The 24,125-nt window shown below is 52.1% G+C and overlaps 1 protein-coding gene and 2 non-coding genes across 3 annotated transcripts; all 3 read right to left on the bottom strand.

Moving 5' to 3' along the window:
• Positions 1-1,107: 1,107 nt before the first annotated feature.
• Positions 1,108-22,625, bottom strand: HSPA9 (heat shock protein family A (Hsp70) member 9). Its single transcript, XM_064388127.1, has 17 exons — positions 22,430-22,625; positions 21,181-21,239; positions 19,588-19,675; positions 19,319-19,500; positions 18,531-18,655; positions 16,727-16,800; positions 16,534-16,640; positions 15,586-15,748; positions 14,867-14,959; positions 13,050-13,259; positions 10,569-10,796; positions 9,684-9,788; positions 8,453-8,570; positions 6,127-6,221; positions 4,469-4,561; positions 2,596-2,736; positions 1,108-1,873 (listed from the first exon to the last, which is right to left on the bottom strand). The coding sequence occupies exons 1-17, from the start codon at positions 22,499-22,501 to the stop codon at positions 1,814-1,816; spliced, it is 2,013 nt and encodes a 670-aa protein (XP_064244197.1). The 5' UTR covers positions 22,502-22,625; the 3' UTR covers positions 1,108-1,813.
• LOC135280475 (small nucleolar RNA SNORD63) lies at positions 9,125-9,193 on the bottom strand. The gene has a single exon (XR_010347393.1). It is a non-coding gene; the product is annotated as a small nucleolar RNA SNORD63 (small nucleolar RNA).
• LOC135280479 (small nucleolar RNA SNORD63) lies at positions 10,250-10,321 on the bottom strand. The gene has a single exon (XR_010347397.1). It is a non-coding gene; the product is annotated as a small nucleolar RNA SNORD63 (small nucleolar RNA).
• Positions 22,626-24,125: the final 1,500 nt, after the last annotated feature.

The raw sequence follows: 24,125 nt of genomic DNA, 5'->3' as shown, positions 1-24,125 counted from the left end.
TGACGTCACTTCCGGGGGGAGCCGGCAGCGGGGCGCCGCGCCATTGGCCGCCGCCCCTCCCCGTGCGCGCGCGCGGGGCATTGTGGGGCGCGTAGTCCGCAGGCCGCCCGGCGGGGCGGGAGCGCGCGCGCGCGTCTCGCGAGAGCTGCGTAGAAAGGCGCGCTCGCGCTTAAAGGGCCCGTGAGGGGCGGCGGGGCCGGGGCGGGGCCGGCCCCGGGCGGGGCTGAGGAGAGGCCCGGACACGGCAGCGGAACTGCCCAGGGACGGCTGGGGATACACGCCACAGCCCCTCCGCACCATCGCCTCAGGGCTGGGCACGCCGCCCGCGGGGCAATCGGCCACTCCCGGGTGCTTTGTGTGACCGGAGGGCTCGCAGTGACCCCCCCATGTACCTCACGGACGGACGAGTTCATCACTCCCCGCACCGCTATGGGCCCCAGCCAGCGCCCGGCCCCCCCACAGTGCCCGGCTCTGCCCCGGATCCCGTCAGAGGAAGGGGCAGAGGCTCGCTGAAGGCCGGAGAGAACGGCCCTGCTCCTCCGTGCGGAGCTGCTCGGCTGCGGGAGGCAAGCACCGGGTCACGCACAACTTCCCGCTAATGAACCCACACCGAGGATTCCTGAGCACGGGCTGGCCCACCTGTCCCCTCTGGTGGAAACGATCTTGAGTGCAGAACAAAAGCCGTCCTTATCTCCCCCCAGATACTTGAGCTGGCAGGACAGAGCAGCCACAACCGCGGGTTCTGTTCCAGTTCAAGAGACACAGAGTAACAGATGAGGAAAAAGGAGAGACAGCTACATTTATGCGCCTCCCTGCAAGGCTGGGCTGCTGGAAGCACAGTGGGCAAGCGCTGCTCCAGCCTGCAGCCTGCTTTGTAAGGCTCAGCCCAAGCACAAGGGCACTGACAGGGAAGTCCCGCTGCTACTGCAGTCACAGGACTTGGGGCACCTCAGAAGAGCACAACCCCAACCTGACACGAGAAACCTCCTTTGTGCCTGTGAATGAAGCACAAGTTCATAAAGTTACAGCTGCATGGCTGCTCCCTCCGCAGCTGTCACAGGCAGTGAAGTGCTTGTGTTCTCCATCAAAGGCCAGGAGACCAGGAACTCCATGTTGGACACTTTTCTGCTTTTATTTTAAAAAAAATCCAGAATGGATCCAGTAACAGTTTTATTATCAAGGAAATTGTTTTACCATAAGCAGAGAACAGACACAGGATGGAGCAGAAGGCTTAGACAAGCAAAGTACTGAACTTCCACGCTGCCTCTTTTGTAATGTTACAGCTGAGTTTGAAGTAGCCCCTTTCCTTCAGAACAAGGGTACCAGCCTAGCTCAGGGCTAAATGGTCTCCAGCAACGTCCCCAGCCTTGCCCCTGCTGCTCACAGTTCTCCACCTGCTCCCAGCTCCTCAGACCCACGAGGAGGGGCCATGCAGGCCTTATTCTCCTCCCCATGCCCGGACAGCTTCCATCTTCACCCTCCAATTTCATGACATGGTTTCCAAGTTTGGATCTCGGATTTACTACACCATTGTGCCAAGTATTAAATGATCAGCCAGTCCCCAGGTGCTCAGGGAACACACCAGGGCCAAACTCATAACTTTGTCTGGCATGAATTAACTTTCATCAAGTGACAATTTATCTAGCAGACACATCACTAAATTTATACATTGAAGAATTTTATATATAGAATACTGCAAAAACACAGTAAGTCTGAATTCTGCCCCTTGCTGCTCAGGAAGGTCCCTTCTCTCCCAAGCATCAAGAAAATCGACCTCTTCATCGCTCTCTCATCAAGGCAAGACAGAGACTCCTTATTGCTTCTCCTCCTTCTGATCTCCTGGACTTCCAGAACCCTCTCGCTCCGAGGCCATCTGTGAACAAACAGGTTTATTACTTCTGGTAACAACAAACTGCTTCTCCTGGCCATTTCCCCCTGGCTGGCTGCTCAGGTCAGAGAGCCCTCCATCCAGTGCAACAAGCCATGTCACTGAGAAGGGAAATCTTCATCTCTGCCTGAGCTCTGAGAGGGAGAAAACAATCTTCCCATTATTCCTTTTCCCAGGGGATGTAACAGGCTGACTCTGCAGCACTGAAGGTTTGGTTTGACATCAGTTGTCCCCAGTAAGGACAGCTCAGCACCAAGGTCACCTGGCACTGTGCCACTGTCATGCTGGGACACCTCCCTGGCCAGGTGCCAGGGCGTGGGAGAGCCTTCCACTGGGAAGGAGGGAGAAGAAAATCCCAATGGCCTTTACTGTGGCTTTAGGCAGCCTGAACAAAGTTCAGGAGTTAATTTACTCCTTCAGGCACTCCATGCACTGAGGGAAAAGCCCTCTCCTTGCTTTTCTGGATGCTCCTTACCAGGAGCTTCCCCCTTTCCGTGGAATGCAGTAGAGTAGCAGAACACCCAGCCTGGAAGCATGGGCAGGATTTCAGGCCTTCAACTCTCCCCAACATTCCACAGCTGCCCCTTCAGCCAGAGTCACCAAAGAGAGCTGCACAGAGGCTCAGCACCACCTCCCACCCAGAGTTCAGTGTCCTGACTCCTCCTTCCCATCCGAGGGCTCTGAATGTGAGCTGGCCATGCACCTACCTTCTTGTATGCCATTTCAAAGAGTTTCAGGGAAGCCTGCTGCAGGCTGGTTGCTGCCTGCCTGATGTTCTCTCCTGTTTCGCTATCTTTACGAGCCAGAAGTTCTCGCATTTTAGCAATTTCTTCCTTTAATTTGTTGCACTGCAAAGAAGATGCAAAGGTGAAATGCTGCACTTGGTGCATTGTCAATCTCCATCCTGTCATTTCACCACCTGCTAGCCCCCTTTTCGTGTCAGAAGCCATGAAGGGAAGCCTCAAAGTGAGCATGCAGGGCCTAGCACTGTGCCCAGCTCCCAGTGTCCACTTCACCAACAGTGTCCCAGTTGGCATTAATGGGGCCCTGTTTGCTGTCTGGGCAGATGTGCCAAGAACAGAGCTCTGCAGGGCCTGACCACTGGCCAAGGCGTGCTCTGTGCCTGGCACAGCACACCTGGCACAGCCATGCCAGGGCCGTGGACAGCAGGCTGGTTTCCATGGATACTAAAGCCCTGCTGGGGAGCAGGGCTGCTCCTGCCCTGGTCAGTCCCTGTGCTGCAAACCAGCAGAGCAGGCTCAGCCTGGCCCAGAGCCATCTGTTAGTCCCTGCACAGGCTGGCACTGCCTCCTTCCCTGGCAGGCTGCTGGAGAGGGCTCCTGGGCACGGCTGTGCCGGCAGGGCTCACAGACACGGGCACAGGTCTGCAGCACACCACGGGACAGGGACACAGAGTGACGGCCACCATCAGCACAGGCTGCCCCCACCTCCCCAGGGAAGTCACAGGGAACAGTCCCTGGAGGGAACAGGGATTTAGGCTCCATGCTCCTGTGAGAGGAAACTCTCTCACATAATTCCAAACAAAGAGCCAGCCATTATCATGGAATCACACAATGGTTTGGGTGGCAAGGGATCTTAAAAGACCATCTCATTCCACCCCCCTGCCATGGTCACTCAACCAAGTTGTTCCAAGCCCTGTCCAACCTGGCCTTGGACACTGCCAGGGATCCAAGGGCAGCCACAGCTGCTCTGGGCACCCTGTTCCAGGGCCTCCCACCCTCAGGATTCCTTCCCAATATGCTATCCAGCCCTGCCCTCTGGCAGTTTACAACCACTGCCCCTTGTCCTGTCCCTATCTGCTGGCAGAGAAACAGCCTTTAACTGACCAGAGGCTGCTACCAACAAACTGTAATTGTGCTCCCTCAGCCACCTCAGAGCTCCCAGGAGCCCTTTAATTCTGCTTCCCAGAGTTGTTAAATTGATAATTGGGTACCCTCTTCTAAACTTGACTTTTGAAATTCACAATGCACCACCTTAGAGTGGTGTGTTGGATATTAAATACCCATTTCATTTCTAAGAGAGAAAAACTGGAGTTAAGTGGACACTGATTTTATTGCCCCCAGGTTCCTCGGTGCTGTGCATGCACTGCCAGGAGAACACAGCAGCTGTGCCTCTGTCCCTGTGCTAACAAGGGCAGGCACTGTCCACAATCTCCAGCCTTGGAGCAAACCCCCCCTCTGAGGAGCCAGCCACAGCACAGTCCTTATCACCGCATGCAAGGCCACGCCAAGGACACAGCTCTGTCAGAAACCTCTCATCAGCAGCTTCCAGGTGCTCAGAGCCCCAGTGACACCGACCTGGCACTTTGCAATGGGTTATTGCCAGCACCCAAACCCTGTTCCCCTAAGGATGTCTGTCCATTCTCCCCTCAGCCACACTCACCCCACCCAAGGACTGTTAGAGCCAGAGGTGCAGGGCTGTGCCACCTTCACTCAGCACAGAAACACAGCCAGAGCTGGAGCCACTGGCCAGAGCCAGCTGGAGTTGAGTAGGAATGTGAGCAATGATTTTGAGAGGAATTTCACATGCTGTAGCACTCCCGCATCAGTAACCACCTACCTCATCTGCTGGCAGCTGATCCTTGAACTCTTCCATCTTGGACTCCGTGTCATGGATGATGCCCTCGGCCATGTTCACGGCCTCCACGCGTTCCTGGTGGAGAGAGCTTGTCAGGGCTGCTGCCCACACCACTGCTGACATAAGTGGTGACATTTCATGCCCAAAACTGCCGAACTCCATACAAGCTCCCACCCAGGGCCCTTCTTAATGGCACCAGGCAAGAAGAAATGCAAGCAAACCATTTCTAGGTGTACTGTGCTAGCCAGCCCTCAGGCTTTCACTCACAGTCACTCCCCTAAGCTACAAGTGACCAATGCACCACCACTGCTGGCACATATCAAAGGACAAGACACCTCAGGGACAGCACAGCACACTCTGATCCATGGGAAAGCAGCAGAGCTTTTGAAGAACATCCTAAAGCTTCTTCAGCAACAGGGGCACTAGAGATCCTGGGTGGTTTCACTCATGGTCCCTTATTAAAAAACTCCCATTTATGCATTCCTAATGCTTTTATGGCAGTAAAACCAGGAGCAGAAAAGTGTGACCAGGCAATTTTTGAAAACTATAGTTATACAAGTGAACACCTTGTTCTGTGAGCTCACTGGCTGGGGGGGGGTCCCACTTCAGGATTACAAGAGAGAGTAACTTATCCAACATTTAAGATACAAAGTAAGGCAGCAGAACAATCTTCAGTGCAGCCTCTTTAGACACCAGACATCCCCCTACACTCCACAGCAATGATGAGGTTATTCAAACAGTGGGACTTCCAGAGCAAGGTCTTTGAAAGTTCCCCAGCTAACATACAAATGCCCATCAGCCACTGATCTGTGGCTTTAGAGGTTCTGAGGCCAGGCAGTGCTGCTTCCTGGGGACTTATTCCATGCCTTCCCCCCTCCAGTCCTCTTCTGATCCCTTCACTACTGAGTGCAAGATTTACAGCACTGCCTGGATACCTGAGACAGGCTCCTGCAGGCTGAAGGACACAAAGTGGATCAATTCCATGTGCCAGTTTCAGCAACCACTAAACACATGCTGGTGCCACATCCCAGAATCAGTCTGTGCTGTGTCTGCTTAAAAATCAATGCTCTATATTTAGCTGCATAATTCATTATTACTACCCTCATTAAACCAATTAGTTCCAACCATTAATCTTGTGTGTATCACAGGTTCAGTCATTCCTCCATGGCAAGTACCAGTCTTTACTCAACAAGGCCAGTGAGGATTTCCATCACCTCCTTCTGGCCTCACCTGCACTGAGGCCAGCACTGCTCACAGGGACAAAGTATTCCAGGTGCCAAATGCCCAGCGAAGTGGGACAGTGGAGAGTAGTGATGACAGAAACCCTTGCCAGAGCTGCAAAGCTGTTGGCATGAGGAGCAGGCCAGTGGGTGTGCTCACTGCTACACCCCCCATCCCAGGAATTCCTCAGGGAGCAGTAAAATGCACAGGGCAAGCAAGGTATCCAACCTCAAGACCCAAATGCCTCTGCAAACACCTCTGTGCAATCCTGGAGTGTCAACTGAGTGTAGGGAAAGGAGCAGAGACTTGGTAAGAGTGCACAGAGCAGAGCCCTGGGTGCCCAGGGGTGGGCACAGCTCAGAGCAGAGTGCAGAAAGCAGCAGGTCCTCTGCTCCCTGAGGGTCCCGTAACCCCCTTACCTTTCTCCGCCTGTCCTCCTCAGCGTACTTCTCTGCGTTCTTCACCATGTTCTCAATTTCATCCTTGCTGAGGCCGCCAGAGGACTGGATAACAACTGCAGCAGAGAAGAACATGAATAAAGGATCTGCTCTCACCTTTGAGAAGAGGATTATTCCCCAGCCTAACAGCAGCAGCCCCCCTCAGAGACTCTGCACCCAGGGAGGCCCCGTGAGCAGGGCAAAGACTGTGACTCTTTAAAGAGCCACTGATGCTGCTGCCAAGGTGAAAGCCTCATCTCCTGCATCTGCAACTCCCCAGCTCTGCCACACACTCCTTGCCTGCTGGTCTGCAAGTCACTCTGGCCAGTCCTCAGTTAATCCTCCTGGAAAGTGAGGGTGCAAAGCCCTCAAACCAAAGGAGCGCCCCAGATTAGAACCACAGAACTAAAAAAAAATCAAAACTAAAATCCCTCAAACAAACAAACCAATCCTCCAGCAAAAACACTAACAACAACAACAAAAAATTCCAAAGAGAAGGAATGGTTTCAAAGATTCCCTTCCCTGTTGGAAAACAGCCCAGGCTTGGTGGCAGGGTAAAACAACATTTCCCACCCAGCTCCTCACATTGCCCTTAGTAAGGAACGGAGCACGATTCTATGGGCAGGCTCTTACATGTCCCCTCCTTGGTATTTTCCCTCTATTAGTGTGAAAAAGCATAATCCAGGTTCAGGCTTTACTGCAGGAATTAGTCTAATTTCATTGAAAGAGGACCAATATCCAAGATACCTCAATGCCCACAAAAGTGCATGCTACAATCACCATTTAAAGGAACTTTTCTAAGGAATATTTGTCAATTGTACAGAACCCTGAACAAAGACACACACACAGAGGTGCCCTTTGGATACAGATGTGGGATGAGCAATTCAGCTTTGCAATCAGGACCACATCTACCTACAGGTAGGCAGCTAAAAGTAATTCTGGTTGCCTGTCACTAGGAGCCCTTCACTCAGCAGTAGAAAGCTGCCACATGTGCAAGACCTCCAAAGAAATCCAAGTAACGAGCAGGGTGGTTTTGGTGCCGACCTGCTGCCAAAAAGCCAAGCAGTGTGGTTAGAAGTAGCACACACCCTCCAGTTGTGCACAGTTAATACTTCTGCTAACTGGAACACTTCACGGCTCAAGGGTTCTCTCCAAGAAACAGCTGAAAGGCAGTACAGAGGCTTCCAGTTACAAGGGAGAAGAGAGTTTTAAGTTCTATCAGGGGAATCTGTAAATGCTTAAAATTAATCTCCTGAACCCACCACAGAGCTTTAGAAACTGTCAGCCATTAATTACCCCAGTACATGGGGCCCAACATTTCAATACAACACAGAGCAGAATACACTGACAACTTGAAATCCCTGAGCCTCCTACCAGATGGAGACACTTCCAGCCTAAACAAGAAAATGGACAAGCTGGTTACAGGGAAAACCTGCTGCTTCACAATATCCCAATCCCCAGACCTTTATAATGGAATATAACAACCAGGGTCTTGGCACAGGGCTGGTCTGCTCAGCTGTACACGACACATCCTGGAGTCTGAGATCCTCCTGATTTGATTCTCCCTTAAAAGCTGGCACCTCACTGCAGCCAGGCTCACAGACAGCAATCCCTGTGTATTCCCAAAGAAACAGCACTCCCACACAGCTCAAGGACAACTCATACAGTGCTGCATTCCCAAACTCCAACTTCTGTCCCCTCAGGGTAACACAGGGTACACGTGACTGTCCCAAACACCTTGATGACAGAGCACAGCCCACCAACAGGCCCTCAGTGAGCCACCCTCTGTGCCCAGCACCTGGGCACTGGGACACAGCTGATCCATGCAGGAAACCCAGGAAACAGCTGCACTCTGCTCACATGTTGCTGCAATTATTCCAGATGGCAACACCAAGGCAGGACTGTCACACAGGGCAAAACCACTTGGAACGTGGTGAAACCCTGCCAGTGAGGGCTGCCTAAACATTGGCACAGGCAGGTGCTTCACCTCTGCCTAACATGCAAGGACAGCATCCACTGGCAGCAGGTTACTGGAGAGGGCAGAGGCTGTGTGCTTACAAAAGCTTCACTGCCCTACAACAACCCCACAGCTCAGCTCTCACTTATCCCTTTGCCCACCCTCCTTTCCAGGAGGGACACAGGCTCAGATGACTTCAGCTGCATCTGTGCTGCACTGGCAACAGCCTGAAGAGTAGGGGTGACCCAAGCATGGAGCCACACGCTCCATCCCCACCCTGGACTGCGGGACACCATCCGGGCAGCACTGGAGCACATTGCCCCGAGTCCCTCAGTGTCTCCCAGCACTCACTCTGCTGCTCCCGCCCGGTGCCCTTGTCCTTGGCTGACACGTGCACGATGCCGTTGGCGTCGATGTCGAAGGTGACCTCGATCTGGGGCACTCCCCGCGGCGCCGGAGGGATCCCGACCTGAGCAAGGACAAGGGTTGGCCATCAGCTCCCACAGGGACAGAGCTCAGGAGACAAGGGCTGGGTACATCACACTGGGGATCTGATACTGAATGAACCACTAAAAACCCTCAGAGCCGAGTCCTCCAAGTACCTGTTTAGTACTATGCTGTGCACTGGTACCTGGTTTGTGCCCTGGAAAAGTGCACAGAAACAACAAGAGAGAACCCCCAAGGTTTGGTTCCAAGGTGGTACAGGCTCTGCTTTATTGCTACACAAGCCCATCTTCCATAGCTGTGGTAGGATGCTCTATTTCCCCAGTTCTGGACAGAGCTTTCACTGCCCACCTCTGGGGAACCATTCTAAGACAGTGAAAGGCAGCACAGCTTCCTTCAGAAGTACAGAAGGGCAAAGCCCTTCCATTCTGCAGGGTTCTTCCTAGGAAGTTCACAGAAACTTGGACAGATTAACAGTGCCAAACACTGACCAAACCCATTTTGCTGAGGGAGCTGGTTGGGTAGCCCCCTCTGCTCCCAGCAATGCTAGAACACATCTGTTCCCCAGGGAGCAGGGCGTGGGCTCAGTTCACTAAGTCTCCACATGATTCTTCAGAATGATGTGTTGACAGTTTAACATCATGGCACACACGCTGCAATCCCACAAACACACACCCTGGAGTACCTCAGCTCACACTGACTCTGCTCCCAGGGTCTCACTAGGCTGAAGTGGGCTTCCCTGGGGACTGCAGGTACCCTGGAGCTGCTCCAGGTCCCATCTTTGCTACACCAGAGTAGAGGCCAGGACTCAGATTATCTGCTAGTACTGGTACTCCACAGACTTTTTTATACCCAGAGAGCCCTTCCTGGTGACCAGGCCAGTAGCCCCAGTGCTACATGGGAGCACTCAGAAACTCTGAGTTCCACCTTCAATGCCAGCTGGTCCTCAGCCACAGAAAGGCTGTCTCGGGGCCAGGCTGTGCTCCTGGAGGCTGCTTTTGTACTAGAAAGGGGTCAAATGTCTTCTGTAAGATGACTCCCCCTCAACACTGCCTTCAAGGGGCAGCTGAAATGGAGAAGGCTCTGAACATCTCCCAGAAGGTCAAGTCTAAGGTCAGGAACAGAGAAGCTAACGTACCAATGTGAACTGGCCAAGCAGTTTGTTGTCACTGGCCATCTCTCTCTCTCCCTGGCACACTTTGATCTCCACTTGTGTTTGCCCATCAGCAGCTGTAGAAAACACCTATGGAAAAGGAACAGGAAGTTACTGTATTGCTAATTAGAATACAAACATCTGCAGTTACAAGCTGACTGAACAAGGAATAAAAGGAAGCTGCTTGGAAGGGAAAATCATGAAATGCTTATTGCTCCTATTTCCTCTGACAAAACTCCAGGGCATCGAGGCTAACAAGAGCCAAGCCAATGTTTTCTTGTCCTGTATGCACCTGGGGTCACAAAAACTGGCCATCCATGGCAGGAACAGGTTCCAGGGCAGCCACCACACCCCAGAAAATCTGCCCTGAAGCAGCAGGCTCCAGCCCACACCCCAGGCAGCTCAGGTGTTATCAGAGAGCACACAGCAGCAGGCCCAGACAGAGACAAGGGAAGGAAGGGATCACACCCAAGGCACCAGGACATTACAATGCAGAGAAAAGATAACCCCTTCCCAGGCACTCAGCCAAGCAAGGGCTCTCCCACGGGCGTGGTGCTCAGTCCCAGAAGGGCTCCACACAATCCTTCTTCAGAATGATGTGTTGACAATTGACATCATGGCACACACACTGTAACAACCCTCACCAGGCCACAAACAACCTGGCATATCTTGTCATCATTAACTCAGCTGCATTCCCCTCTTGGACAATGATAATCAGAGATACTCAGTGGCTGATGTTAAACCTGATTTCTCCACTGCTTCTCTTGTCAGATGAGCAGACAAAACCATCTACTGGGATGCTCTGGGTGGCCCTTCCTGAGTTGTCTGACAGCACCAGCAGAGTCCCACCCATTCAGAGTCAACTCTTACCTGGCTCTTCTTGGTGGGGATGGTGGTATTCCTATTGATGAGCTTTGTGAAGACACCTCCTAGGGTCTCAATGCCCAGGGAGAGGGGAGTTACATCCAGCAGCAGCACATCTGTCACATCACCAGCCAACACCCCACCTTGGATAGCTGCTCCAATGGCCACAGCCTCATCAGGATTGACTGCTTTGCTTGGAGCACGGCCAAACAATTCCTGCACAGTCTGCTGCACCTGAGTGGAGACACAGCACAGCTCATCCATGGGGGAACCACACAGCCACAGCAGCCTTGGCTCAGTTCTATGTCCTTATGCTGCTGATACCATGGAAGCCTGAGACAAACACTGAGCCTCAGCTCTCTGTCTGCTCCCTCACTGCCCACCCTCCTGCACAGCACTGAATGCCCTCATTGCAGCCCAGACAGCCCCTTCTCCAGAGGCTCTGTGTGTCAGCTGCAAGGCAGTCCCTTCAGTGCCTTCACACAGCCCAGCCACATTCCGAGGGGATCCTTCCAGGCTTATCTGGGAGTCAAGGACTGCTCCCTGGGAACTGTGCAAGCTGACACTGAGGAGGACACAGCTGCCAAGAACACTACTGTGGAGGAGCACAGGGAAGGTAAAAAAATCCAGCAGCACAGTTCATGTTTGTGCGAAGTAAAAGGGAAAAAAAAGGGAATTGTATAGAGATCAGTGTTTTCCAACTCTTTATTTCATGGACTGTTTCAGTAGAGATGTGTTTTGTCAGCACTCTGAGCTCTGCTGTCAGCTCTGCCCTGCTCAGTCCATCCCCAAGTGTGCTCAAGATCCCAACAGACTTCTTGCTGAAGCATCCAGACAGGAATGCACTAGGGTCTGCCCCAGAGCACAGCTCAGAATTGCCCTTCTCTACCCTACAAGGGAAGGCTGTGGGGCTGGGCCTCCTCCCCCAGTACAGGTGTTGGGCACACCAGCCCAGGTGAGTGGGATGTGCCTGGAAAATTGCTCGAAGCTAACACCCAGCTCTGCACTGCAGCCAGGAGACACCTGCCCAGAGTGCTCTTTACAGAGGTGAACATGTAATTAAATGCAAGTGTTTCCCCCTGGAGGTGCATTTTACAGTACAAAACAATACTTGTAACCACCCACGGTCTATCTCCCAGAGTACTGGCCTTGGGAGAGCTCCAGAGGAGCCACATTCCCCCCTAGCAGGGGCAAGAGAGCAGAACAAGGTACTCAAGGGAAGGCTTGGCTGTGTACAACACACTGGCACCAATTTCAGAGGCAGTGACTACAGGCACTGAGGAAGGCATTCTGTCAGCTCAAAGCTTCACATGGCTGGGGGTTAAGAGGGGAAGAAGAAAAAAAAAAACCCAACCAATACTTAAGATCTGTCTTCCACCCCTGAAGGATATATAATGTTTCAGGAAAAGGTTTTGTTTGTCATGACTTCATATATATGGAATCACACCATTTTTCCTTTATCCAGCTGGAACAACAAGGACTTTGGGAACATACAGCAGAGTTACTCCACCTGAGCTTTGGTCAGAACAGGAGCTTCTGTTTATCTTGCTGCTCTGGCACCCCTGCCTGAGTGACCTTCTGCTCACACCAGTATCACCTCCACCCACCAGGCTCAGTAATACAGGGAGGAAAAACCCTCCCACCAAACCCCAAATCAACCCCAAGCAGGACCATGCACACACCTACTGTCCTAGAGAGGACCTGCAAATCACAAAGCAACAAATAGTCCAAGCCTAAGTGATCCCTCTGGAGTGAGATTTTGGTGCTCTCTGCAGGAGAGGCCAGGCTGTACCCTTGGAGGGAGCAGTGACCACCTCTGTTTAGCTCTGGGATGGAGGAGCAGCAGCAGAGCATGGCTGGAACAGGAGCAGTAAATCACTTGCAGACAGCATTTATCGGCACAACTGTGCATGTCAGCACAACAGGCTTTAAAGCTACCTGCTGAGCTTATCTCCACAGAACTAAGGGCCAGGCTTTAGATAAGAAGTGTCTGCAAGAGCCAGGTAAATGGGCCTGCCAACAGCAGCCTCCAACAGGTAGCTCTGATTACTCACAACCAGCAGGTACCAGAGGGGTTCTGCTCATGCAGGTTCTTCACAGCTGGAAGTGCTGGAAATCCCTTGGAAGGCACAGACTGCTCACAAGTGGCTGTCACTGAAATGTACCTTTACCACACTGAGTCCACAACAAGAGGAAATGCCCTGTACTTCTCAGCAAAGCTGCTCGTGTCCAGTGCACACCAGGACGTCAGGCTGCAGCTGGACTTTCACCTCCCAGCACGTCCCCCTTGACTCTGTACAGTGCAACTCAGCTCCAGCCCCAGGTCCCAGCTGGGCTAAGCAAACAGGAGAGGTCCTGGGCAGTGCTTCCATGGGACCCTCAGCACTGAGTCTGCCCTGAGCACTCCCAGCTCCTCTGTCCTGAACTCCCACAAGCAAGCACAGGGCAGCTGTGCCAGCCCAGCCTGAATAGGCCCTCAGCTCATACCTTTGGCATTCTAGTCATGCCACCGACGAGGATGACTTCCCCAATGTCACTCTTGCTGACTTCAGCATCCTGCATGGCTTTCTGGCAGGGGGCCACTGTCCTCTTGATCAGGTCAGCCACAATGCCCTCGAACTGCGCCCGACTCAGCTTCATGTTCAAGTGCTTTGGTCCGGAGGCGTCCATGGTCAGGTAGGGCAGGTTGATGTCGGTCTGTGGCACGGAAACAGGCTCAGGAAAAACCAGGAATGGGCTCTACATCAGCTTACAGGTTCTGTTCAGCCTGTACTGAGGTATCTGCTTGGCTTTCACCCTCTAGCCCAGTTTAAGTGGCAGCAGGCACACTTTTATATTTGACATTTCAGAAATAAGAAAATTATTTTGTTCCACAGCTCATGGTTACAATTGTTAAATCCCAGTTTTAATACTGTGTTACTTCAAGGTCTTTCATTGTTGAGCAAAACAAATTGTCACAGACAGGAGGTAAAGGCAGAAACACTGGAAGTGACAACCTTAATGCTGTTCCTTCAGCACAACACAGAAGAAAGCCCATCTGCAGAGTTCCAAAGATTCTGCCAACTGACTGACACTCCACGCCAGGTAAACTCCTTGAAGGTATTTTCCTCCCTCCTGGCTGTTCTCTAAATACCAACAGCTCATGTTCAACAGCCACTCTGCTGCCATTTAACACAAAGTTAATTAGAGCAAGGAATCATAATCCCCACTTTAATAGCTGTTTGTCACACACTGGATTTTTAAAGCAAATCTTATACTGAAATCATCTGATTCAAGTGCTGAGTCATGCTGATATCAAAAGACACTACAATCCAAAGCAATTAAAACATTAGTGGTTTAAGCTCTAGAGATTAAGTTTACACAAGAATTAAAGCTGTGCTGCTGACTAGAGGTGTGCACTCACTTTATACACAGGGTAGTCAAAAGTATTAGGGGAAACAGGATTTCTAAAAGCAAGTTGTTTTCACTTCACTGCTAAAGAGTTAAAGAATTCAGTCTTTCCTGGTATGAATAAACTGAATTTGCCAGCTCTTGAGCTCATAAAACAGAGCTTGCTATGTCTCTGGCAGAACTATGCAGCCATTGTGACTGCCCTCAGCTCCTTGCTATGAGCTCCCCACTGGCCAGCAAAAAGACCACCATCAGATAAAATTAAAGATGCTTATTCAGAAGCTAGAACTTGGCAGACTCCCCATTTCAATTACTATATAATTGACCTTAATTTCACTTAGCCAGGACTATTACACTCCCAACTTGCTGCTTCTCCAGTTCCTTATTCAGTAATGAATAAAAGACATGCTTGACTGCATTAATATACAAAGCTGATGGAAAAAAAGAGGGAGGGTGGCTGCTGCCCATTGTCCAGCCACCTTGTCTATAGGCAAGTAAGTCAAGATTCTGTATAGGAATTACTACACAAATTAGCTATTTCAGTGGAATGAGTAGCACCAAGGTTTTGGAACTGCTTGCACAGAGCTGTAAGTGGTTCCAGTAACCCAGCAGCACTGGCTAAATTCCCTGATACCCATCACACTTCTAAAGTACAGAACAGGTTGGGAAGGCCACATTCCCTGCAAGATCAGAAGCTGTAGTGCCAGAAAAAGGACAAAACTCAGCACCCAACAACTCGGGTTCCAGCAGCGCTCTGTGGTCTGAAAGCCCACCCTGCTGAGTGACCTCCTGTGCTAGAGATGCCACTGGGCTACACAGAAGAAAAAACCTGTCAAAGAGCTTAGTAAACAAAGCCAGTGCAGAATTCTGTGTCTGCTAATGCTGTAGTGGATGCTCTGGATCCGGGCACGTACCTGCACAGATGATGAAAGCTCACACTTGGCTTTCTCTGATGCTTCTCTCACTCTCTGAAGGGCCATGTTGTCTTTAGTCAGGTCAACTCCCGTCTGAGTGAAAAAAAAAGGTTAACAGACTCTCAGCACCTGCTCAGGAGTAACATCTCTGCAGTTCACCACTCAGAGCTCTTTACTGAGAAGCTATTTCTAGAGCAGACTGCCATGTGCACTGTGCTGCTTTCTCCTTGCTGGCACGGGTAGTCAGCATTTCCAATCTGCCAGCCCCCTCTGCCCCACAAGTGATCATGCAGTGAATTACAGACTGAAACTTGGAAAGGCTGCTGCAGCACAGAATAGTAAGACAGGACTGAATTAGCAAAGGGGTAGGAATTACATGGCAGTTTCCTCCCAGCAACCCTTGTTTGCATCTGTCTGGTCACATTCAATTGCATCACAGATGTTTACTTCTAATACTTAGCAAACTGTGTATAGGACAGTCCTGCTATACCAGAGAGAAAAAAGGCAGAAGTTCTGCTACTCTGCGTCTTCCAGGAAAGGAATATTCCACTTCAAGAAAAGAAGAAGTGGAAGCCGGGCTAAATAGTGTCTAATCCTCTTAAATTCCAGCAGTGCCAGAGGTGACAAGTCCTAAGAATTTAAGAGAATGCTCATTCTTCTAAGGAAATGAGGTTGAAAAGCAGTGTAACACAGGACTGTGCTCTCAAGAGACACCTTACCTCTCTCTTGAACTCTTTCACAATATACTGTAGCAAAGCCTGGTCAAAGTCTTCTCCACCCAAGAAAGTGTCACCATTGGTGGACTTCACCTCAAAGACTCCCTTCTGGATTTCCAACACAGAGATATCAAAAGTGCCACCACCCAGATCATAGACTGCGATGCTGCAGGGAGAGAGGTAGGACAATATTACTTTCTCCACAAAGGTGAGTGGCTCAAACTCCTTCTCCTCAAGAGATGATGTGCAGAACGCATACTGGTGCTCACACAAGTTCAAAGCCTCTCTAAAGCCAGCAGTGAACAATCTCAAAATGTCCATACTCCCTGAGCACTCAAGAGTCCATGTGGGGTCCCTGGAAGATGTGCTGCACAAAGCCTGACCTTGCCCATTTTTTCAGAGGGCAGCTCCTGCCTCTCCAAAATCAGACTTCTCACATGCAATGACAAGAGCAGGGACACCAGAACTATTACAAAATGGCTTTTTTTACAGAACGTTTCAAATGTAATGAGGCTTTCCCAGGATTATCACTACCTCAGAAATACAGAACATGTAACAAAAGCCTGCACTTCTGTAATCACCCCCAACAGCAACAGAGGACTGAATACAGGCAGGGGAGCTGCAAACCATGGACAGCTAGCACAGCTCCTGTGCTGCCCATCAACACCTCTAGTGACAGCCTGTCACCCAGCTGTCCTCAGCCACACCCACCACTGCCACCGGCAGGTAAGGAAATTAAATTGACACTCGGGTTGGATAATTAAGTTGTAGCTGCAAGTTATGAATTCTCTTTAACAAGGTTGGTTGGCACAGAACAGAGGTGATATTACAGAGCTCTCACTAAAAGCTGAGTCCACCTTGGCAGAGCTCCAAGCAGTGCTCAAAAACCCAGCAAGCAAAGGAGGCAAATCCCAGCAGGTTTATTTCAGAGGGCTGGTGTTATGCACTTACACTTTGTCTTCAGACTTGTCCAGCCCATAGGCAAGTGCAGCTGCTGTGGGCTCATTAATTACCCTCAGGACATTCAAGCCAGCAATCTGCCCAGCGTCTTTGGTAGCCTGAGGAGGAAAGGGGAAGAGTGCTGACTCCTGAGAGAAACTGAATGCAATTTCTGAGCCCAAACATCTCCCAGCTTGAAGAGTACCTGTCTCTGAGAATCATTGAAGTAAGCAGGGACTGTGATCACGGCGTTCTTTGCTGCATGCCCCAGATAATTTTCTGGAAGAAAAAGCAGACAAAACAGAAGTTATCCTTGTAAGAATGTCAAGTTATCACTCACAGAATGGGTGGGAAGGGACCTTAAACCCCATTCCATTCCATACCCTGCCAGGGGCAGGCACACCTCCCACTATCCCAGGCTGCTCCAAGCCCCAGTGTCCAGCCTGGCCTTGGACACTGCCAGGGATCCAGGGGCAGCCACAGCTGCTCTGGGCACCCTGTGCCAGGGCCTGGCCACCCTCACAGGAAAAACTTCCTCTTACTGTCTAACCTAAACTCACTCTCTTAGTCTCAATCTACTGCCCCTGTCCCATCACTACATGCTTTTGTAAATAGTCTCTCTCCATTAGTACCTAGTTTGAAATTATTTCTCCCAACCTACAGAAGACAGGCTTGCTGTTTGCTGGGAAAATGCACAGGGAGCTGTGCAGAATTCCAGTCCTTCCACAAAACACGGAATAGTTTGTAGACTTCTGGCAGCATAGCAATGCACCTCTGCAACTCCATCAGTGAGTGGATGCCACTGTAATCCATTATCTGAGAGCCTGTCTTTTTATTGTGTGAGACTGAAGCTGTACTCCATTTTTCTGCATGTGATGCCCTTAAAAGTTACTCATTGTCATCCCATATCTAGAATCTCTGCTGCTGCTAACACTCAGCACAAGCAATGTACATATACCAACTTCATAAGTGTTTGAGACAGCAAGTCAGAAAAATATCTATCGCACCCTATTTTAAGGTCTCAAAAAAGGGCAGTGCCCAAATGCACATTGAGACCTACTAAAAAATACAAATGTGCACAATGCAGTGTGGAAGCACAGACAGGACTCGTGGCTGTGTAGCAGCCCTGCACAGAGCTTAAACACTGCACTGCTCTCTGCTGCCTGCAAAGCCACCGCTGAAGCCATGCAGCATCCAGGCCACAAGCCAACACCCCTCCAGGAAGCAGATCCCTGCTGAAGGCAGATCAAAGTCAGTCACATCTATCACCTCTACAAGCTCACATACCACACACTTGTATTTTACTACTGGTGGAGCTCTAGTAAGTGCCTAGAACCTGATACAGAGAATACAGTAATTGATGAAGCTTCAGTCCTGCCCTCCTCACACTCACTGGACACAGTGTTTAACAAGTGAGCGTGCAGAAGGCACTACTGACTGTTCCCTCTCTGTACTACACTTACTTTCTCCAGAAGCCACCTGAGGAATTGAGAAAGAGAGGACACATTTCTCCAGGTCAATGTATTTTCTCCTAGTGAAGATTTAAAGTCAACACTGCTTAATTAGCTATTAGGCCCCAACAATGGAGTCCCCTGAACACTCCCTCTCCCTCTACATGCCACATTCCCAGCAGCTGAGTAGGAACAAAGGCACTCCAAGCCTGGCTGCCCCAGCCTGTGCTCAGCAGCAGCCAGGGAGGCACAAGGACTGCAGCTTCCAAGGAAATGGAGCTCCCCCTTCTGAGAGAGTGGGAATTCAATCAGAGTCAACTCAATCAGCAACCAATTCTGGTATGAGTATCCCTTAAGTAAAGCACTGATACTTTGCAGACAAAGATCCAAGCATGAGGCAGGCACTGATCTTCTTTGAGGCTTCCTAGGAGCCCACCCTGTTCCCTTCCCCCATCTGCAGCCCTGCTCTACAAGGGTTTAGCATCAAGAAAGCATTGTTATGGCTGCAGCACTTCCACATAGGAAGCACAGAGACAGCACGGAGCAAGCTGTACCAACCTGCAGTCTCCTTCATCTTCATGAGGACAAAGGCACCGATCTGGCTGGGAGAATAGAGCTTCCCGTGAGCCTCCACCCAGGCGTCCCCGTTGGAGGCACGGACAATCTTAAACGGGACGTTCTTACTGAAAAAACCACAAAACTCACACTCAGTTTCTGCAGCAGCACAAACCCTATACCATCAAGATCAGTGATGAACATGTGTAGCTCTAAACAAAGAACACTGAACTTGCCAGCAGAGCCCCAGATCCAGAGGCACCAATTACAGATTGCTGCGGCCAACACGTACAAGACAATACAAATAATATACATATACCAACTTTATAAGTGTTTGAGACAGGTGAGAAAAAAGATGTATTACACCCTATTTAAGGTCTCAAAGAAAGGGAATTAAGTCATCAAACACACAGATGGGACTCATGCCTAGGCACCAGCCCTGCAGAGCTTACACACTGCATTGTTCCCTGCTGCTTTAATCAGACACCTCATTTAATCACAGGCCTGAGGTGTGATCACAGAGCTTTAATTGCAAGCACCCTCAAGAACTAGAAAAATCTGCACTGCAAGCACCAGCAAGCTTTTTTTTTCTTCTCTGGAAGCCTTAATGTGATCAGCAATGAATGCAGCTAAACAAAGACTGGCCCTCACACAGAAGCACCACAACCTCAAGAGCTGAGGGCACAACAGCTTCCCCCAGTGCAGAGCCGTGTCTGGATGCAGACCAGGCCACGCTACCCCGGTGGTGTTTGCTGCCCTGGCGCTGGCAGTGGCACTGTCCCCTCACTCACATGTCCTTCTTCACCTCGGAGTCGTCGAAGCGGCGGCCGATGAGGCGCTTGGTGGCGTAGAAGGTGTTGTGGGGGTTGGTGACCGCCTGGCGCTTGGCCGGCATCCCCACCAGGCGCTCACCGTCGGCCGTGAACGCCACCACCGACGGCGTGGTGCGGGCACCCTCCGAGTTCTCCAGCACCTGGGCACAAAGGCAAGTGTGACACCCACACCCTCACCTCAGGGACACGCTGGGGACGCCCACGTGCAACGCTCCCGTTTTACTCACTTTCGCTTGCTTCCCTTCCATAACGGCCACGCAGGAGTTGGTGGTACCCAGGTCAATCCCAATAACTGCACCTTTGATTGCTTCTGACCTGCACAGCACATCAGGGGAAAGTGCAATTACCATTAAACGAAAATACTTAATTGCAAAAAATGTCCAGTCCCAAAGACAGGACAAAGTGATTTTCCACTCCATGTTGAAGCAAATCCAGGCCTAAGGTGTTCTCTGACTCTTACACTGAAATTTAAGCTTGTGCCTCTGTCCTGAGCCAAACGACTTACAGGCAAACCATCGCTTGTTAAAATAAGCATATAACATATTATTCTTCCCCAGAGTATCTTTACTTCATATACGTATTTCTATCTTCTCAACAACCCTTAAGAGTTTGGTATAAAAAAGCTGTAACTAACTTTGTCCCTACAGATAGGGCTGTTTTGGGTTATTTTTGATCACAGAATCCCAGACTGGTTTGGGTTGGAAGGGACCTTAAAGCTCATCCACTGCCACCCTCTGCCATGGCAGGGACACCTTCCACTATCCCTGGCTGCTCCAAGCCCTGTCCAACCTGGCCTTAGACACTTCCAGGGATGCAGGGGCAGCCACATCTGCTCTGGGCAATCCATTCATTTGAATGAAAACATTCAAATAAGTTTGAATGACTGTAAAGTAAACAAATACAATTTATTCATGTTACCATTGCTTAGCATGGGGAAAAGAATCCACAGTGATAAATCACTTGGCCCATGCAGGGTGCTCTGGGCCAGCGCCAAAGCAAACCACCTTCTTGATCCTCAGGAGCAACAAGTGAATTTAGTCCTGAAAAATGGGAGGGGTTCTCACACAAGACCAGTTTGAACCCCTTCCTCCTCTCTGGGAAGAGTGCATTACCCCTCCTGAGGCTCAGAGAATCCCTGAACCACAGCTTTGCTCACAGACAAAGGCACATTCTGGGCTGGAGAAGGCATTCTGCAGCAGAGCAGGACTGTTTATTTCCAGGAATGTCACCTTCTCTGTGCCCAAGCTGCCAGGGGCTCTAACTCCAGATCCAGTAACAAAGCAGTGAGCTTGGAACATTCAGCTGTACTAGACAGACACAGCTTTCCCAACACAAACAGATTTCCCAGCCCATGGCCTGAATCAGCATCAGCCACAAACATCTGAATAAGTCACACAACCAACTGCTCCCTTCTCCCATAATCCTGCAACAAGGAAAATGAGTGATTCAAATGCATGTTTGAAATGGACTTTATCTTCAGGGTAATGGATCCAGACATCACCCATATCACGTCAGTGTAAAACAATTTGTCCCAACAGTGTTTGCATTACTTTTTGGTTGGTTTTAATCAAACAAATCTCAGCAATCCAAAATGTTTTGTGGCGGGGGGAGCAACAGGGAACAGCATTCTCAAAGCTCCCCTGGAGAGAAACAAGATATTAAGAAACAGATTTAGAGAAGTTACAGGAGGAGTCTCCAATTTTATTCTGCTGGTTTGGCTCTGTTACCCAATCCCTGGCTCCAATAATCAGTTTTGGTATCAGGAAGAGAGTAAATATAAACACCAACAGCCAAACACGACCATTCCAAGAAGCACTTACGCGTATTTCCTGCTGGATGCTGCTCTGAGAACATTTTGGCTGAGGCCATTCCAAAATGTCTGTAAAACAGAGACATTCACGTGAAAGTTTATTTTAAAATATCAAGAGATCTTCAAAGCAAGGCTTTCAGAAGCAGACAACGTCTGAAGCAACACTGCCCTACTACACTGTACCCTCTTTAAACACTTAACTGCAAAAGAACCAACAACCTGAGCAAGACTCAGGCTGACATAAACAGCACCGCCCCCCCCCCCAATTACTGCACTAATTAATCTGCCACAACCCTAATTTCTATGACCAGAACCGAGATATTTTCCTCATACAGAATAATCCCTGAGCACGTTACCAAGCAAAAGATGTCTCAGTAAGTCAACACTGAGCCTTCAGCATTCCACAAGCAGCAGTAGATAAACATTAAACATTTCTCACAGCTCTGTGCCTGGTCAGCAAGAAAAGCCCCACCGCATCCCTTGAGGAACCTGCAGCTGAGATTTCGCTGCAACTCCAGCTCCGTCCCAGCCTGGCAGCCCCTCTGCACGTGTAAAGCAGCATCCTGAGAGCGTGGGAAGCATTAGCCCTCTTTCCAATTCAGAACGAAATTCTAATCTAAAAGATATTTTAATGCGAACGGGATCGAGCCGTGACTACTCCGCTGATGTTTAAAGACGCAAGGCCCAGGCCCAGGGCACGGGTGGCTCAGGCTGCGGCAGAGCAGCGCCAGCAGGGCCCGCACAGCGCGGGGGGATTGCGGCCCCCGCTGTCACCGCCACACGGCGAGGAACCGAGCATACTACAAACCTCCGTGACACAAAACACTCTCAAACACGTGAAACAGGCTCCTCTACACCCCCCGGGACCGCACCGCCCCGCAGCCACATGAGCCTGCTCTTAATAAACCTGAGCACGGAGGAGCACGGCCGGGCCCGGACTGGCCCTGCGCCGCTCCCCCAGCACAGTCCCCCCGGCTCTGTCCCGGCCGCTCCCGGCCCGCAGTCCCCCCGGCTGTCCCGGCCGCTCCCGGCCCGCAGTCCCCCCGGCTCTGTCCCGGCCCCTCCCGGCCCGCAGTCCCCCCGGCTCTGTCCCGGCCCCTCCCGGCCCGCAGTCCCCCCGGCTCTGTCCCGGCCCCTCAGGGCCCGCAGTCCCCCCGGCTCTGTCCCGGCCCCTCAGGGCCCGCAGTCCCCCCGGCTCTGTCCCGGCCGCTCCCGGCCCGCAGTCCCCCCGGCTCTGTCCCGGCCCTCCCGGCGCTGACCTGCGCGGGGCGCGCGGGCGGCGCGGGCGCGGCGCGCGGCAGCAGCAGGGGCAGGCGGCTCGCGCTCAGCATGGCGGCGGCGGCGGAGGACGGGGCGCGCGGGGCCGCGGCTCTTCTGGAAACCTCCACCCACGTGGGCCGCGGGGGGGCCGAGACGCGCCGCAGGACCCCCGCCGGGGGCTGACTCCAATAATGCCTGATCCCACCGCTCGCTTTCGGTGCGCCGCTCGGACTCCGCACCGGCGGCGCAGCTGCACGGGGCCTTCCCGACACGGACACGCGGCTCGGTGTACAGGCTGGCAGGGCTCGAGGCAGGACTCGGGCAGAGAAGCGGTGCGGTGCGCACCGGCGCGGCTGTGACAGCCCGGGTCCTGTGGCGGCCGCGCACTCAAGGTCGGACAGGATAAAGCGCACGGCGATTGCAGCGCCCTTGCGTCAGGCCCCGTGCTGCACATGCGCAGCTCGCCGCACGCGCCGAGGGCCCGGGGCCGTTCCGCCCCTTCCCGCGCATGCGTGGTTCAGCCCCGGGCCCTGACGCAGCGAGGCCGGGATCCCGCAGCGGCCCGAGGGCAGGGACGGAACCCTGCGGAACACAGCCCCCAAAGCCTGCCAACCGCGGCTGTGCCACCGGCTGCACTGGGAAAAACACCTGTGAGGGATGAACCTGATACCTCCTCAGCCTCAGAGGAGAAACAGGACTTTAAACCAAATCAAGTAGTTCACAGTTCCACAGCATTCCTAGCCTGAACCCAAACCCAGCACCGAGCCAGTTCCTGGGAAGAAAGGAGCCCTCTCCCAGTCACATCCAGAACAGCAGGAACAGTCCTCAGCTCTTTGGGGCAATACTAATGGATTTAACACCCACCCCAGATGGGCTCTCCCATGATTGTAGTCACCAGCCCAGGGCCCGGGGGTCATCTCGGGCAAGCCTGGAGACCACAGAACCTCCACAGTCTCCTGGAGATCAGCTATGCCACCAAGCTTGGGCTGTCCCCGGCTGGCTGAGGCACAGCGTCCTGGGAGCCCTGGGCTGGACACTGGTGGCTGCAGGACACCGGTGGCTCTGCCACCTGCTCTTGACTCTCATTTCTGCTTCCCGGCTTTCCTTGGCCATATCAATGTTCTGGGACGTGCTGGTGCCGCCCATGTCTGTGACATGTTGCTGATCTTCAAGGGAGCAGGAAGAGCTGGTCTGGGCTTCCTCAGGGTCCACAAGCCGGAAGGGCTTCCTGAGAGGCTGGGAGGGATCCAGGCCTCCAGGAGTGACTCTCTGGGAGGGAGGCTGGAACTTGGAGTGAGTGACGGGTCTTGGCAGGTGGAGGATCTCGACAGGCTGGGGGCTCACTGCAGAAATGGGCACTCCATGAAGCTGCTCGGAGGATCACGGTATCTCAGCGATGGGGAGGTTCTCAGAGGGAGGGAGGTGGTTGGCAGCAGTGAGGGTCCTGCAGGGTTGGAGGCCATCAGAGGCAGTGGAGGCTCCTGGGATGCTGGATCTTTGGTAGCCTGAGCTTCTCAGAGGGATGGTCAGTGTCTGATGGAATCTCCTCGAAGGCTGTCCGAGGCATGGCCATTATGGCTGGGAGCAGCCTCTTGGAGGGACGGAGGTGCCTGGAGCAGGGGCATGAGGCACAGCAGAGCAGGTGGCCTCGCTCCCCAGCCGCTCCACGTGTGCCCACAGCACCATCCCCATCTC

Source organism: Passer domesticus, chromosome 13, assembly GCF_036417665.1.
Source record: "Passer domesticus isolate bPasDom1 chromosome 13, bPasDom1.hap1, whole genome shotgun sequence".
Taxonomy (NCBI): domain Eukaryota; kingdom Metazoa; phylum Chordata; class Aves; order Passeriformes; family Passeridae; genus Passer; species Passer domesticus.
The sequence above is the reverse complement of the archived record's forward strand: the minus strand, read 5'-3'. Positions and strand labels throughout refer to the sequence as shown.

Excerpts from the sequence above, each read along its gene's own strand:
- HSPA9 (XM_064388127.1), bottom strand. The coding sequence starts at position 22,501 with ATGCTGAGCGCGAGCCGCCTGCCCCTGCTGCTGCCGCGCGCCGCGCCC. Across the intron at positions 14,960-15,585 it reads TGAAAGAGTTCAAGAGAGAG|ACGGGAGTTGACCTGACTAA; the intron begins GTAAGGTGTCTC and ends TTTTTCACTCAG. Across the intron at positions 6,222-8,452 it reads CACCGGGCGGGAGCAGCAGA|TTGTTATCCAGTCCTCTGGC; the intron begins GTGAGTGCTGGG and ends TCTCTGCTGCAG.